Here is a 14751-nt window from a genome sequence, read left to right on the forward strand (position 1 = left end):
GCAGAAGCTGAGCGGTCAAAGCCTGGCTCTTTCACTAGAGCTGGATATTTGCACTCTGCAAAGCTCCGTTTCAGCGGGTTTTCATTTGTGGGAACCAGCCAGGGGCTGGAAATGGCCAGAGCCTTGGCTGGAATATCTCCAGGCAGCCGGCCTTCCCAGGAGGGGCTGCAGGAGCAGGAAGTGGGGTGAGACTGAATGCAAGCCCGGAGCACTGGGGGCACGGATGGAAAGACGGCAGCGAAGAGCAGGGACCGGGAGAACTAGAGGCACGGCCTCCTTTCCAGCAGTCTCCACCCAGACAGAAGGACTCCCAGGATGTGGCAGAAAAGGACCTGGTGAGACCTCCCCAATGCCTGAGCCGGGTCATCCAGACACCAGAGCCCCGCTCCTGGCCTAGAGCCAATGCCCCTTGGTGTTCACCAGGTGAATACACGGCGGGAGAATCCATGAATGAATTCAGGCCAAGCTGCCCATGCTCTCACTGAGAGTTAAAACCCTGCCTGCCTGCCCCATCCCCTCCTGCTAGATTCCGCGAGGAATCACCCTGCAGGAATTCCACTCGTGATGATTACAGGTTACTTCCTGCCCTCCGCAGGTGCAGAAAAGCAACACAGAATGAAGTTCCTCTATTCTTACTGCAGAAAAGCAGCCGGCTCGGTTAATAACAGGAGCACGAGCTGCAATGGAGAGGGTATCATTGCTAACCCCGTTCGAAATGGACACATCGTCCTCCATCCCTCACCTGCTACCCCAAGTCTGGTCTCGCCATTGGCTGCTTCCTGTCGTCCCCGCAAACCTGCCCTGAGCTCTGCTCGTTCATTCAAAATCATTCCAGGAAAGAGCTGACACTGAGATCAGAAGAACAGACCTTGCGGAGAGCATCGCAGCCGACAAGGTGCTTGACTGTTCCCAGATTTTATGACAGCAGAGACAGGAGGGAACGCCGGGCTCAGGTGGCCTGCAGGTGGCAGGCTGGTTCCCACATGTGTGTTTTTTCTCTGCACCAGCCACCCCCCCAAAGCAGTCTGTAACATTTGAATTGGTTGTCAACACTTAACAAGAAGGGAATTTTACATAAAAATCTAGATTTCTGGTTTCTCTTAAAAATTCACGAGATCCCGCAACGGGGACCCACCTTCGCACATGACAGCAATTGGCCAGAACTGGGAAGTGAGCGTCCCCCTCGATGAGCCTGAACTCCCCAGGTGACCACGGTCCCCGCCACTGGTCTGGGTCTCGTGCCCGGCTCGTGTGGATGCTGAGTGTGGAACCCCTGGGTCTAGTCCAGCCCTGTCATTTTGTGGCTTACAGCAGAGGCCCAGGACAAGACTTGCCTGGGTGGGAGGATAGCAGGGACCGGCCAGAGCCCAGCCACCCTGCCCCTGCCCGGTGACTCCTTCTCCTGCCCCCAGCAGCCTCACGTTCCCACTGAGGCACGAAGTCCCCGGCGCTGCGAGTGGCTCACCTGTGGACGTGGCCCCAGGGAGGCAGGCCAGCGCGAGCCAGCCAAGTGTCAGCATCGCCTTGAAGGAGACGTCCTGCCCACTGGCAGCTCCCATCCTGGCAGAGCGCTCCCTGAAATGGAAGCACACCACGTGAGACCAGGGACCTCAGCGGGCTGGAGTCCACGGACAGGCAGACACAGACAGACAGGGCCACTGGTGCACACAGGGGCACTGCCAATGGGCACGCGTCAGCCAGCCGGGACGGAGTCCTCAGCCGCCATGACTCAGGGCCGGGCAGACCGGGGCATGCAAGCCCCATCCCCGTCCCGCCCGGGGCCTGCAGCTCAGAGACCCAGCAATGGATGGAATTTCATCCTTGGTGCCCGCGCTCCCGCCCCTCCAGAATGAAGCTTTTTTTCTTAGGAAACAGAGAAAACCAAAAATACTCCCACACAACATGTGCTGGAAATTAGATGCCACGAACTTGCTGTGTGAGCTCAGCTTTTTTGATTGACCTCTCTGGGCCTCAGTTTCTTAATTTGGAAAATGAGGCGGTGGACTGGCTGAATTCTCCATTTTTATCAGTCTATGCTTCTGAAAGAAGTCCTGACAACTGGATGTCTGTGTGTTATAAGCCCTCTGTATATCACCTATCCAAAGGAAGATGAGATGGAGATAGATAATTGTCCCCCAATTGTTCCCTCCTTCCTTGGGAAATGAACTCCTGACTTTCATCTGGGCGCATGGCCACCTAGTGTATAAAGGCTACCTTTCCAGATTCTCTTACATAAGCTGTGGCCTTGAAATTAAGTTCTGGCCAACACAGCCCCACTTTGCTGTGTGAATTCCAGGAAATGTCCTTAGGGGAAAGCAGGAAGACCTTCCTCTCTCCTTCCTCCTTCCTGCTGGCAGGAATGTGGATATGATGGCTGGAGCTTCAGCAGCTATCTTTGGCTACATAGTGGGAGCCATGCTGAAGATAGCAAAGCAAATCTAGAGAAACATCCAGGCCTTGACCCTGTGAAGAACTGAACAGCCCTAGACTATGGATTTATTTTTATGTGTGAGAGAACTAAATTTCTATTTCATTAAACTTCTATTTTATTAAAGTTGCTTCTCTTTTTCCTTTTACTCATACCGACGGTGAATGTGGGACTCTGTCTAGATAAACCTCAAGACAGGAACTTTAAAATGAAGATGCTAGGTTCCCCTTTCAGAATAGAATGTACCCAGAAAACATGTTTGTCCCTCTGTGACCACACACAGGGCTCAGATTGGGCATGGCGGGGGGGTGACCAGCTCTGGCTTCCCTGCCTGTCCCGGTCCTGTCCCAGGAGTGATGGTGGTGTTGCCCAGAGACAAACATGGTTTCCCTCATGGAGAGAGGGGCCCACATCCCTCTCACCCGACACAGGCTCCTCCCCTTGAACTAGCTCGGGGACATCTGACCGTCCCTGGCCCATGGGCTCCCGGTAAAGTGTTTGGGGTGCAGTAGGGGAGTCAGGGCAGGCAGGAAGGTCTGAGCGGAGCCCCCTGCCCTGGGCCTGCATCCTTCTGTGCAGGTGTGCTGGGAGGTGGGGAGGGAGAAACTGATACTCTCAGATTCAGTGCCTGCGGTGTCCTCCCTGCCTGGCCCAGGCTTGGCCGGCGAGAACAACAGGCCTATTCTAGTTGCCTTGGCCGGCCGCTGAAGGCACGCATCGCGGCATCTGGGAACGGCGCCTTTCCCATGGCCCCCAGACCAGGAGTGTCTGCTTTCCTGGTCTCTGTAATGGGAAGGAGGGGCTCCAGGACAGGAGAGCTGCACGGCCCTCAGGGGAGAGCCAGAGCCAGAGCCCGGCTCCGAAGTCCCGATCAGGTTAGGAAAAGCAGGGGTAGCTTGTTGTCTGCTGTGGAGAACCCCCTCATCACCACGGGGCTCCTCTGAAGGGCCCCCAGACTTCCGGACCGTAAGCTGGCAGCTCCGCTCACTAACGGAATGTGACAGACACCCAGGGTGGAGGGGACAGGATCGGGAAGCAGTCTGTGTGCGGGCACCCCTTCTGGGGGTCCCCCGTGAAAGGACTTCTTCTGTGGGCCTCGGACTCCCAGGCAGAGCGGACGTCGGGCATGCAGGGACCCTGCAGCTCTGACACCTTCTGATGATATCACACGTCATTTCATAGCGTGCATGCGCGCGCGCGCACACACACACACACACACACACACACACACACAATCACTTTCTGGGTGGATATACACACAATTCCACTTGGAGGGATAATGCTCCCAACCTCTTTGTCCCAACATTTAAGAGACCTCTGCTGTCCCTCTGTCCGAGCCACGGGAGGCACAGTGGCCTCCTGCCCGGAAAGGTGAACCCCACATTGCTGGGGGCTCTTCTGTGCTTTGTCTCCCAGGAGTGGCTTCCAGCGCCCGAGTGCAGAAACCCCGAGGAACATTCTGTTGAAGCAAATCCCCAAAGTGTCTCAAATTTCACTTGGGAACTCTTCAAGGGAGGACGGCTTTTTCCACCGGCCACTCAGAGCTTTCTGGCGACGGGAGGTGAGACTCTGCAGGCAAGATACGGTCCTGACCCAGTTCGCAGCTGCCGATCACCTGGGCAGAGCGCGTGCTGGCCCACAGTGCTAGAAATTTCCGCAGGAAGCTGCAGGCCAGAGGCTGGCCGACCACTGCCTGATGGCCCTGAGCTGGCCTGTTCTTGGGAGGGTGTGGTGACCCCCTTCTGCAGAGCCCGCAAGCAGGAAGAAGGGGGACACGCTGTCTGGAGCTCCTCAGGGGTTCTCCGTAACCAGCTCAGGGTTCCAGAAGAACAGCACTGCTGCAGTCCCGCGGCGGCCCCCACAGGGACCAGAGGAGGCGGCAGCAAAACCGGGATGAGAGACTTCACCTCTGTCCACCTCTCCTGCCTTCACATGCCAGGGGCCTGCGTTTTGGTTCTTCCTGCAGGTGGTCCTGGGGTCCGGGGCTGGGCACCTGCAGGGAGAGGGGAGCAGAGTGTTGTTCGAGCCTCCAGAGAGCCCCTGGATCCTTGCTTAGACCGCCCCAGAATGGGGGCACTCTGGCCCCGGCGCACGAGAGACCCTGCTGCCTGTGGGGCCGTGGAGGGCGGACCCCTTCAAGACACTCCTGCACATGGGCCTGGGGTGGGGGGGGGGAGAGGGTCCGTTGCAGCTCTGAGGCGGGGGGGGGGGGGGGAGGTGGGACCTGCAGGGGATTAGCAACCCATCTCGGGGGGGTGAGAACACAGGGACAGTTGTCCGCACTGTCAAACCTGCACTAAGGCTAGTGTCACGCAAATCCTGACAGGGCTCGGCCCAGCCACTGGCAGGACGGTGTGGCCCAGAGTCCTCAATCCTGGCCACACAGCTGATGTCAGGAAAACCATCTGACCATCTGGGGCTCCCTTTTTTCCTCTGTAAAATCTGAGCTAATACATCCTAAATTCCAAGGTCACTGTAGAATCCAGCGAGATGCCTGGCCCGCGGCCAGCCCCCCAGTTGTGCTCTCTGGAAGGCCAGCCTGTGCCACCGTTCGTGGAGGGCCCTATGGGGCTGGGGCAGGCCACACCACCTGCATAGGCTCAACTTAGAACCTTTTCTGGACAAGAACCCACAGGCCCATCCCAGTGACCACCAGAAACCATGCAAACAGGAAAGCAGAGCCCAGAGCTCTCGTTCCCTCCAGACAGAAAGGTCCTCTGGGAAAGTGTGGGGCCGACCCTGCCTCCTCTCCTGAATCCGGCAGCGGGCAGCCAACTCCTGGTCTGCCACTTGTCTCAGCCAGTCCCACGGGCAGAAGAAGGAACCCCTTTGGCCACCCGGTCCTGACGCAGAGCCCCCAGGGAGAAGGAAGGAGCCAGAGACAGGGCAGCCCATGCACTTTCTGGATCACAGATACACACGAGAAGAGCCCCAGCTCCGGGGGATCCCGGCAGCTCTGGGCCCTTCCTCAGGATGTGTGCGGCTGCTATATTTGGGACGGCGGGGACAGGGAGCCCCAGCTGGCCTCCTCAGACAGAAGACCCCTTGCTTCTGCACACCCGAGCGTGTCCCAGGGAGCTCCATGCAGGCCCTCCAGCATAGCTGCCCCCACCTCTGCATACACACCCGCCCAGACCTTTCTGGAAAGACTGAGAACACTCCACAAAGAGCAGTCAGCGACATTACAAAGCCTGGCCCCGTCTCCAGAAGCCGTGTTCCCACTGCCTGAGACTCGGCCACTGGCCACGTCATGTCAGGCTCGCAGTGTACAGGAGCCGACGGGTCCGAGGCCTATTCCGGCTGGCCCGAGCCTGGGCGGTACATGGATCTCCAGGGGACTGGTTAAAACGCAGCTTCTGACACAGCAGGTCGGGCTGGGGTGTGATTCTGCTTTTTTTAATTTTCTTTTTTTTTATTTGACGGAGAGAGACAGCCAGCGAGAGAGGGAACACAAGCAGGGGGAGTGGGAGAGGAAGAAGCAGGCTCCCAGCAGGGGAGCCTGATGTGGGGCTCGATCCCAGGACCCCAGGATCATGACCTGAGCTGAAGGCAGACGCTTAATGACTGCGCCACCCAGGCGCCCCTGGTTCTGCATTTCTAACCCGCTCCCAGGTGAGGCTCCTGCTGCCAGGCCATGGGCCGTGCTCTGAGCAGCAAGAAGCCCCTCATTTTACAGCTGGGCAAACTGAGGCGCACGGAGCAGAAGACCGTCGCCTGTGTTGGTCAGGAGCAGTAAATGGAAATCCGAACCAGCACGGGAGAGGAGAACTTCTGTCCGGCTTGAACTTAGGGGACACGTGTCACCTTCCCGCCTCCCAGCTTGGGGAGGAGGGAGGCGGGTGTGTGGAGACGGAGCCCATCTGTTCCTGCCCCCGTTTCAACCGAGGCATGACTTCAAGTCAGCGTTTGGATAGTAAACACATGCCTCAGACCCACAGATACACCCACCGAGTCTAAAAATTCCTTCTGCGAACGGAACGCCTCCTTCGCTACGGGGAGTTCCCTCTGGGGAGCCAGCTGCGAGACGAGACACCGCGGTTCGACAGGAGAAGACGAATGCGCACCAAGGCTCCCCCGCCCTGACGGAGGAGAGCGAGTCCTTCGGGTCCTGCTGCGCCCCCACACCCGGCCCCTCAGCACACCACCGACCCGGCTCCCGGGGCCGGCAGCGCCCCCGTCCTCGCCGCTTGTCTCGACACCCCCGGACACCGTGCGGCTGCCGGGGGGCCAGGAAGGGAGGACCTCCGCCCTCAAAATCACCCCCAGTCCCATCACCCTGTGCCACGGGCCCCGGGATCGCAATGACAAGTGCGGCCCTCCCCGCACGCCAGAGTTCCTAATGAAGAGCCGACTCCTGGCGCTGCGCTGGGGCTTGGACACCGGGCAGGCATCCGGCCACCACGACAGCTCTGACTTCACTCTTTCTGTAGAGCAGAGCCGCCAGTGCAGCCACTGCCAGTCGCGCGCGGCTCCGTCTACATTTAAACTAGTAACACCGGACGCGCTGCTGCACCGTCCTCCGCGGCCACTAAGCGCTCAGGAGCCCTCTGCAGCGGTGGCCGGCGACTGTCCTGGGCAGCGCAGAGCTGGAGCGCAAGACCCGCGACAGACAGCTCAGGTGCACGGGCCGGTGCTCCGGGGTGGCCCACAACACCCACGCCCCAGCGGCCACGCAGTCCCGAGCAGCGAGCTCCGTGAGCGGCATCCCCGACCACGAGCGTCAGCCCCTGCCCCCCCGTGGGGATCACTGCAGCCTCAGCCCTCCACGGAGCGCCTGGCTCCCCGAATCAGAAGCCCCGGGGGAGGGCCCAGCCATCTGTGTGCGAACGAGCCCTCCCGGCGACGCTCCCGTGCGCGCACATCTGAGAACAGTGTTAACTCGCTCAGAAGAGACACTTGTCAACCGTGAGCTCAGTGTCGAGCTCGTGAGTGTTTGACAGCGTGTTGGCCAGGCGCTAACCATTCAGGCTGTGTCACCAGACAGATCCAAGTTGAAGTGCCAGGCCTGCCGTGGAAGAGCCGTGTGCGATCGCGGCCCCTGTCTGAGTGCTCGGAGCGCGGTCCCCTCGGCCGCGGAGGGGGGTGCGCTGCAGCTGCCCCGGGGGGCCGCTGGACGGCGTGCAGCGAGGCACACAGGTGTGTGGCGTGGTGACCGAGCCACGGTGCTCCGTGACTGATGCCCGTCACCGTCATCCGTGTCTGGCCCCCACTCACTGCCTGAGGCCGCTGACCGTCAGCCTGACGTCGTAAGTGGGATTTTTCGGGAGCCCCTTCCATGGATAGATGGCTAGTGCTGGGCCATCAGTTACGAGGCGCCGCTAAACCAGAGAGGCTTTCTCAGAAGCTTGGCACGGAGGATGACCTAGGAACCTCACCCCCAAGGGGCCGTGTTTATGGGGGGGGGGCACAGCTATGACTTACGGGGAGCCGCACCCTGGGCCGGGGCAGAGGTTGTGCCTGGATATGGCCTTCCCACTGGGAAGGCTACGCAGGGGGTGGGGGCACCCCTTTGACCCCGGGGGCGGGGCAGGTGGAGGAAGTCCTCTGACAACAGCTCGGGTCATTGCTTTATTCCAGGAGGGCCTGGTGGGCCGCTGACATCGGCTGGCAGAGCTCCCGAAAGAGGAGGGGAGGGAGAACAGGTAAGAGATGACTGACTTACACCACCCGGTATTCAGTTATCGCTCCTCTGGGGGCGTCCATGCTGAGACACAAGCCACGCTGGGCCTGGTGAGGGGGTGAGGGGGCGTCAGGGGGCGGTGGAGGGAGAGGAAGTACCAAGCGCACGGAGCAGGTCCCATCTCTGTCCCCAGTGGGCTTGCCTCGAACGTCCCCCGGCCCCCCGGTGGGTTTGCACATGGTCTGCGCCTCCTTGACTTACGTGCTCTCTCTCCCCCGTCCACCTGCCGCCTTCAGAAACTTGCCTTTGCCTTGACTCCGTCTCTCCCTCCCCCAAGTCTCCCTGGACCTCAGGTCTTTATCAGCTGCTTCTTCCCCTGAGTTCACAGCTTACTGATCACACCTTTCCTCAAGTTTCTCTCTCTCCGTGCTTGGGATTTACTGAATGATTCCCCTGGAAACTCGGGCGGCAAGCTCCTTGAGGATGAGCCCGCTTTGCCTCTCCCTCAGCGCACAGCTCGGCGGCCTGGCCGCCAGCAGCCGCCCAGCGACACTGGAGAGTGAGCGCACCTGTTTGCCAGGTGGCTGCTGAAGGGGCAGATGAGTTGGCTATTTGGCCGCACTGCTTCCTCGGACTCTTTGTCCAGTGCTCTCTAAAACACCAGGCGGGAGTATGAGCGCAGAAACTGCAGACATTTAAACAAGCTGATAAGTTTTATAATTGTAACTCTTTTGAAAAGTCTTTTAAGTCATTCCCTCAATGGATGAAAACAGATGATCTTCCCTCTTGAAGTTGTTTCTCTTCCCGGATCCCTTGCCGCCGCCCCAGGATCATAAAGGAAGATGGGATATCCTATTACTGATGCAGGAGCTTCTCCCCAGACTCACAGAGTCCAAGGTCGGCGTGAGCGGACTGCAGGCTGCAGCGAGGAAGGGTCCTGGCCTCTCCTCCCCTGCTAAGCCCAGTACTCTCAGGGCTGGAGGGGGCACTGCATACTCTAAAAGGTGACCCAGGTGTCCCTGTGTCCCTACCCCTCGTCCCCAGGCATCAGATGCCCGGCACCTCCAAGCTCACCTATTCACACAGGAAGTCTGGTCCCTTGTAGGGTTCCTCCTTCCCTCCAGGTCTGTCTGAGACTCCTTGTGGCCACCCACACACATCCACGCGTCAGCCCTGTCACTGTCCAGGCAGCCCCTGCCCCTGGTCACCCCTGCTGAGCTCCATCTCTGCCCTCGTCAGCTGAACCCTTCCCCCCTGGAGGAGAGCCTGGCCCTCGGTGCCTGGCCCACAGGAGCTCCCCACCACGGAGTGCCTCCCGCCACACTGTGAAAGCTGCCCATCTCATCACACGGAGACGGAGGGGCCAGGCTCTGTCACGTGCCCCCCCAGCCACAGCACGCGAGGGCTTCTCCCAGGATGGGATTCCTCTCCCAGGAGCCTCCTTGCCCTTCCCCGCCTTTGGGCGTGGGTCTGGTCTGCCCCCATTCATCACAGGGTTCTGTAAGTAAGTGAGCCTCCTGTGAAAGGAGGGCTTAGGTCCCACCTCCCCCCCACCCCCCGGACTTCTCAGCCTCCTTCCACATCAGTGGGGGCAAGCAGGTGTGTGGGACAGGAGCTGCCACCTGACTTCGAGGGCCAGCTGACGTGGGTCCCACCTGGGGCTTTGCTGGGCGTCATCTGGAAAAGGCACAGTGGCTCTGCTGGCTGGCTCTCCTCCCCCCGGGGCAGGGCGAGCCTGAGCTGGGGCGGGGGAGGCTGCCTGGCCATGGGGCTCTTATCCCTAGCGCTCCGCCCTGGCTGTCAGAGCCCCGAGCCCCTCCGGCCGGCAGCTGAAAGGTCAGGCAATGCCCAGAGCAGCCCGACCCCAAAGTCAGCGACCTCAAAGGGGAGCTTCTCCCAGGACTGAGTCAGAACTTGGAGACTCCTCCGTCCGACCACCAGGCTACACACCTTCCCAGCTTGCTGTGTGTCCTCCACTGGCCGGCTGCGTGGTTATGGCAATAAACACTTCATCAATTGTGTTTTTAGCTGAAAATACTAGCATCAGCAGTTGGCCGGGCATCGCTCCTGGCCTAAGGTTACACCATGTGTACCGACTTGTTTCCGAAGCTCCAGAAAGATTCCTGCAAACTGTCCCCTGCCTTGTCGTCACGTCCTGCTTCACCCCTCCCAGGGTGCTGTGATGGCCCTGCCGACCCATCCTCCACACCGAGGGGCTCCTGCCTGATGGGGGTGGGACGTCTCGCTCCCACAAGGAGCTTCATTTCAAAGAGCCCCAAAATCAATGCTAAATACAAGCAAGTGTGCGGGAGTGCAAGGAGCAGCAGAGGTGAGGGAGAGCGGGCCAGGTCCTGAGGCACCTTCGGGGCAGTTTGGACTCTACCCTGGAGGCTTGCCACTGGCAGACGGGAGGGGCAAGAGCAGAGCCAGCCCACGTGTTCTTCATAAAGAGGCTGCTGGCAGCGCCGGGCCGGGGGCGGGAGGGGGGGGGTGCAGCTGGAGGTCTCCACCGCCAGAGTCGCATTAATTCAGCACACATTTACCAAGTGCCTACTGCATGACAGCTCAGGAGAAGACCCCGCCCTGGGTCGGGGGTGAGCTCACAGTCCAGGGGGTGCAGGTGCCGGGGGTAGGGGAAGAACATGGAACACACACCCACATTCTGTATGTGCCTGACGGTGTTCGGAGCGGTGGGGAAAGTCAGGCAGACCAGGGGAAGGAGCTGCACGTGAACAGGGGTCAGGGAGGTGCTCACCGAAAAGGGGACATTTGAGCAGGGACTTGAAGGTGGGGACAGGACAGGGGTGCAGTGGGGAGAGTCGTGCAGAGGGAGCACAGCCAGTGTATGTGGGGGGGGGGGGATGCCAGGCACGGGGAGCTCGGTGTACCCACGGAGCGAAAGGAGCCAGGTGCTAGGGCGGAGACGAGGTCGGAGGACAGAGGGGACGGCACAGCAGGGGTGAGGAGAAGGTGGGGGTGAGGGGAAGTGCTGGCAGGGAGAACCCGGGGGCTGTGACCGGGCAGGCTCACACGGGAAGGAGAAACGCACACGGGGCACACGTTTGAGGCAGGACACGTTACAGAAACGATGCCCTTCATCACGGCGAGGGCCCCCGCTCAGCGCTCCAGCAGTTACGCGGGCGGGGGGCTGACCTGAAGGCGGTGGGCCCTGGTTTCCACGAACCGTGCAGCAAGCCTCGCGCCGTTCGCGTCCACCCGACGCCTTCACCGCTGCCCGCTGAGCCTTCTGGGGCCACCTCCGGGCACTGTACCCGGACTGCGTGGGCCCGCGTACAGCTGTCCCAGATTCTTGTGGCTAGAAGGCAGGGGAGGTGACAGGGCCTGCCAAGGCCACGCGGTACACCTGGGAAGGAAAGGTGCTCCCAAAAGTACAGAGCCCCGGAAAACGCGAACCGCCCTGGGAGCCACACTAACCGCGGTTCTCGTCTGTGTGTTCGAACTGTTTTGCACCGTGGAGCTGCTGCCCTAACGTACCTACTTCCAGACGCAAAGGAAGGAAGGGGAGCGGCAGGGAGACTTGCCCCCAAGGCCCTGAGAGCAGGAGGTGCTGACGGCCGAGCTGGACGGGGTGTGCGGGTGTGTGAGTGTGTGTGAGTGTGAGTGTGGGTGTGAGTGCGTGTGCGTATGAGTGGGTGCAGACACCACCTGAGGGTTCTGACGCCGCGGCGCTGGGGCAGGCCCCGGGGATCCACATTTGCGCACACACCCTGATGCCCTGGATGATTCTGCTGCAGGCAGGGCCCTTCCAGAGGCGCTAGTCAGGACCCGGGTCTGGACTCAGGATAGGCCCCCCACTGCATTCAGGCACATGCACGATGAAGCAGGGCCTTCCACCAAACTGGAAACAAGGACCTGTGGGGGCAGAACAATGCTCCTGTCCCCAGGGCCAGATCTCCTTAGGGGAGGCAAGGTCCAGACACGAATTTAGAACACAAGGTGATAGAGCTGCGTTTTGCCTGATGGAGAATTGGTCTCAACGACTTTGCGGGAGAATGTGGTGCACTCAAATGCAATGAGACAGACGGAGAACTGGATGGGGGCCGGACAAAGAGGATTCCAGAAAGGGCAAAACCAGACCACGGATTCTGGAGCCCACCGTGGACCTTCAGCACCTCACTGTTCCTTGGGCAACTCTCTGTCCCTCACTCGCAGCCCCTGTGGTTCAGGTGGGGCTGACCTGCCACCTTGGCTGCCGAGGTAGACGTGCACCCAGCCTGGCCAAGGAATATATTCTATTCCTTGGCTGCTGAGATGGTTCAGTGATGGTCTCAAGACCCAAGACAAAGAAAGGGGACACGGAGTTACTGGGAAGCTGGTCGGCACTCACAGATGTTGGTAAGCCTGGACTTGCCCGGGGCCATCTTTGTCTCTGTACTGAGAGCACTGCCCAAGAATGAGGCTTGCACAGGGAAGCCAGAGCCTACAGATGGAGCGTAGCCAAACTTGAGCACCCAGATCCAGCTATGCCTGAAGCTAGCGCTCTTCCTCACCTTTCCAGTTACATGAGCCAATAACGATTCTTTTTCATTTAAGGCAGTTTGAGTTGTGCTTTGGACAGTTACTGTGGAAACCATCCTGACTGAAAAAGATCCAAAAGGGGAAGGCAAGAGGAAGGTCAGTTTCTTACAAGAGTTTTTGCATTCATGTAATATCCGTTTTAATCAATGAGACCTCCTATTACTGTTTTGGGAAAAGACTTCCTCTCTCCAGCTGCCGCATGTCCCTAGAAAAAGTAGCCCACATTAGAAAGAACGCAAGTCATTGCCACCGCCACGGTCCAAGCCTCGTTCCTCTAGGAACCAGTAAGAACCATCGTTCTCCGTCCCCACCATGGCCCCTCTGCAACAGACCGGCCCGCAAGGGTCATGGCACGTTTTGTTTGAGACCCTCCAAAGGCTTCCCTCCCACCTGGTATGAAGGTGGGACTCCTCACCCAGCCCTGCACGGCCTGGCCTCTGCAGCTTCATCCTGCACGGGTCTCCACCCCTGCCACGCTGGCCCCGTGGTCCTGTCCTCTGAAGATGCCCAGCTTGTTTCTGCCCTGCGGGCCTTCTCATGGGCCAGCCCTATGCCTGGGACGCTCGCCCCTGCTCCACCCATTGGGTATCAGCCTGAAGCCCAGTTCTCGGAGGGGCTTCTCCAAACCCCTGAGATGGGAAGAGCGCCCTCTCTCGGTGCCCGGGGGAGCTTTCCCCACTGCCATAGTTTGTCGTCATATATTTACTTGTGAGTTTGCTTGTCGGCCCTGAGCTTCCGGCGGGGAGGCATGGCTGTTGGCAGGGCTGCTCAGAGGGGGGTCTGGGGACCGGCAGCAGGAACAGCCCCTGGGAGCTTGTTGCCAATGAGGAGCCTTGGCCAGGGCTGCTGCCTGGTGAACACAGCAATTCTGGGGCACGCTGATCTTCCAGTGCCCTGAGATGCCTTCTGAGCTCCTCGTTCCCCAGTGGTAACCTATAGGCCGCCCTGCTCCCCACAAAGGAGTAGGCCGTGACAAGTTCCGCCCAGACCTGGGGCCCAGAGCGCTGACCTGAGAGCCTGGCTCGGCTCGGGGGAGCGGCCCCCGGGAGCCCCTGGGGGTGGACACAACACGAGGCCAGTTTGCAGGCACCTGCTGTGTCTGGGAGTGGGGCTGGAATGTGGTGTGCAGGGCCTGGCAGCCGTTCAGACAGCGTGGCCTTCCCCCCGGCTCCCGTCCTCAGGCTCGCACAAACCCCGGAAGGGCAGAGACGGGGAGTGTTTGCACAGCAGTCAGACTTTCCCCACTGCTCCCACTGCCCGGCCAGACTGGGGTCGGAAGAGCAAGCTTGAGTTTGGTTCCAGTCTGAGCCAGAGTCCTCCTTTGATCTGAGGGGCTTGGCTTCTCCTGGGTTATTTATTTGCAGACAGCACGCTGGTTTCCTACGACTTCAAACCGACCTACAGGAAGCAGTGCCAGGTGGGGTCCCAACCGAGGCTGCTTTACGGCCCCTTGGGCCCCCGGCTGGCAGTGCCTTCAAGCGGTTACCTGTGCTCCCGCGGGCAGGTGTGACTCAAACCCTCGGCAATGAACAAACGCCCGTGATCTCTGGGAGAAAATGGGCTCTGATAAACCTACCAGGGAAGGGCCTCTAGAACTCCAGGCTCCTGGGAGACCTTGGGCGAGGCTCCTCCGGCCTCTGCTTTCTCCCTGCGAAGGGAGACCCAGGGGAACGCGTACGTTAGTGCTGACTCACAACCAGGTCCCACACGGGGGGTTGGAACAGAGGTGCGGAAGCATGGTGGCACCTGCTTGGAGAAGCTCGCCAACCGGCCCTGAGCTCTGGGAACCCCTGCATCACCACTAGGGGACCCCAGGGCTCCACACCATTGCTGCTCCCCGCCCTCTCCCCGCAACACCTCCAACATTTTACCAAGCAATTTGCCAAACATACAGCCACGTTGAAAGTTTAGTGACCACCAACATCCCCACAACCGAGAGGCTACCGGTAACATTTCGCCATATTCACTATATCACATAACTACGTATCCATCCATCCATCCCTCTGTCCATCCACCCAGAAAGCAACCTTAGCTTTTGGATGCATTTCAAAGTAAAGCGCGAGCACCAGCACACTTCCCCCTAAATACTTCGGTATGCCTGTTATTAACGAGAGTTCCATATTCATTGAAATTTTTTAAACTTTTTTTTTAAGATTCATTTATT

General features: G+C 59.6%; 1 protein-coding gene across 2 annotated transcripts in view; it reads right to left on the minus strand.

Moving 5' to 3' along the window:
• Positions 1-14751, minus strand: part of CEMIP (cell migration inducing hyaluronidase 1) — a 134270-nt gene that overhangs the window by 57393 nt on the left and 62126 nt on the right. For both annotated transcript variants that reach the window (XM_057303644.1, XM_026510586.4), the window contains exon 2: positions 1466-1575. In XM_057303644.1, the coding sequence (XP_057159627.1) occupies positions 1466-1559 (94 nt within the window). In that variant the 5' untranslated portion in view covers positions 1560-1575. The remainder of the gene's footprint in view (positions 1-1465; positions 1576-14751) is intronic.

The sequence above is a fragment of the Ursus arctos genome, unplaced genomic scaffold, assembly GCF_023065955.2.
Source record: "Ursus arctos isolate Adak ecotype North America unplaced genomic scaffold, UrsArc2.0 scaffold_28, whole genome shotgun sequence".
In the NCBI taxonomy this organism is placed as follows: Eukaryota; Metazoa; Chordata; class Mammalia; order Carnivora; family Ursidae; genus Ursus; species Ursus arctos.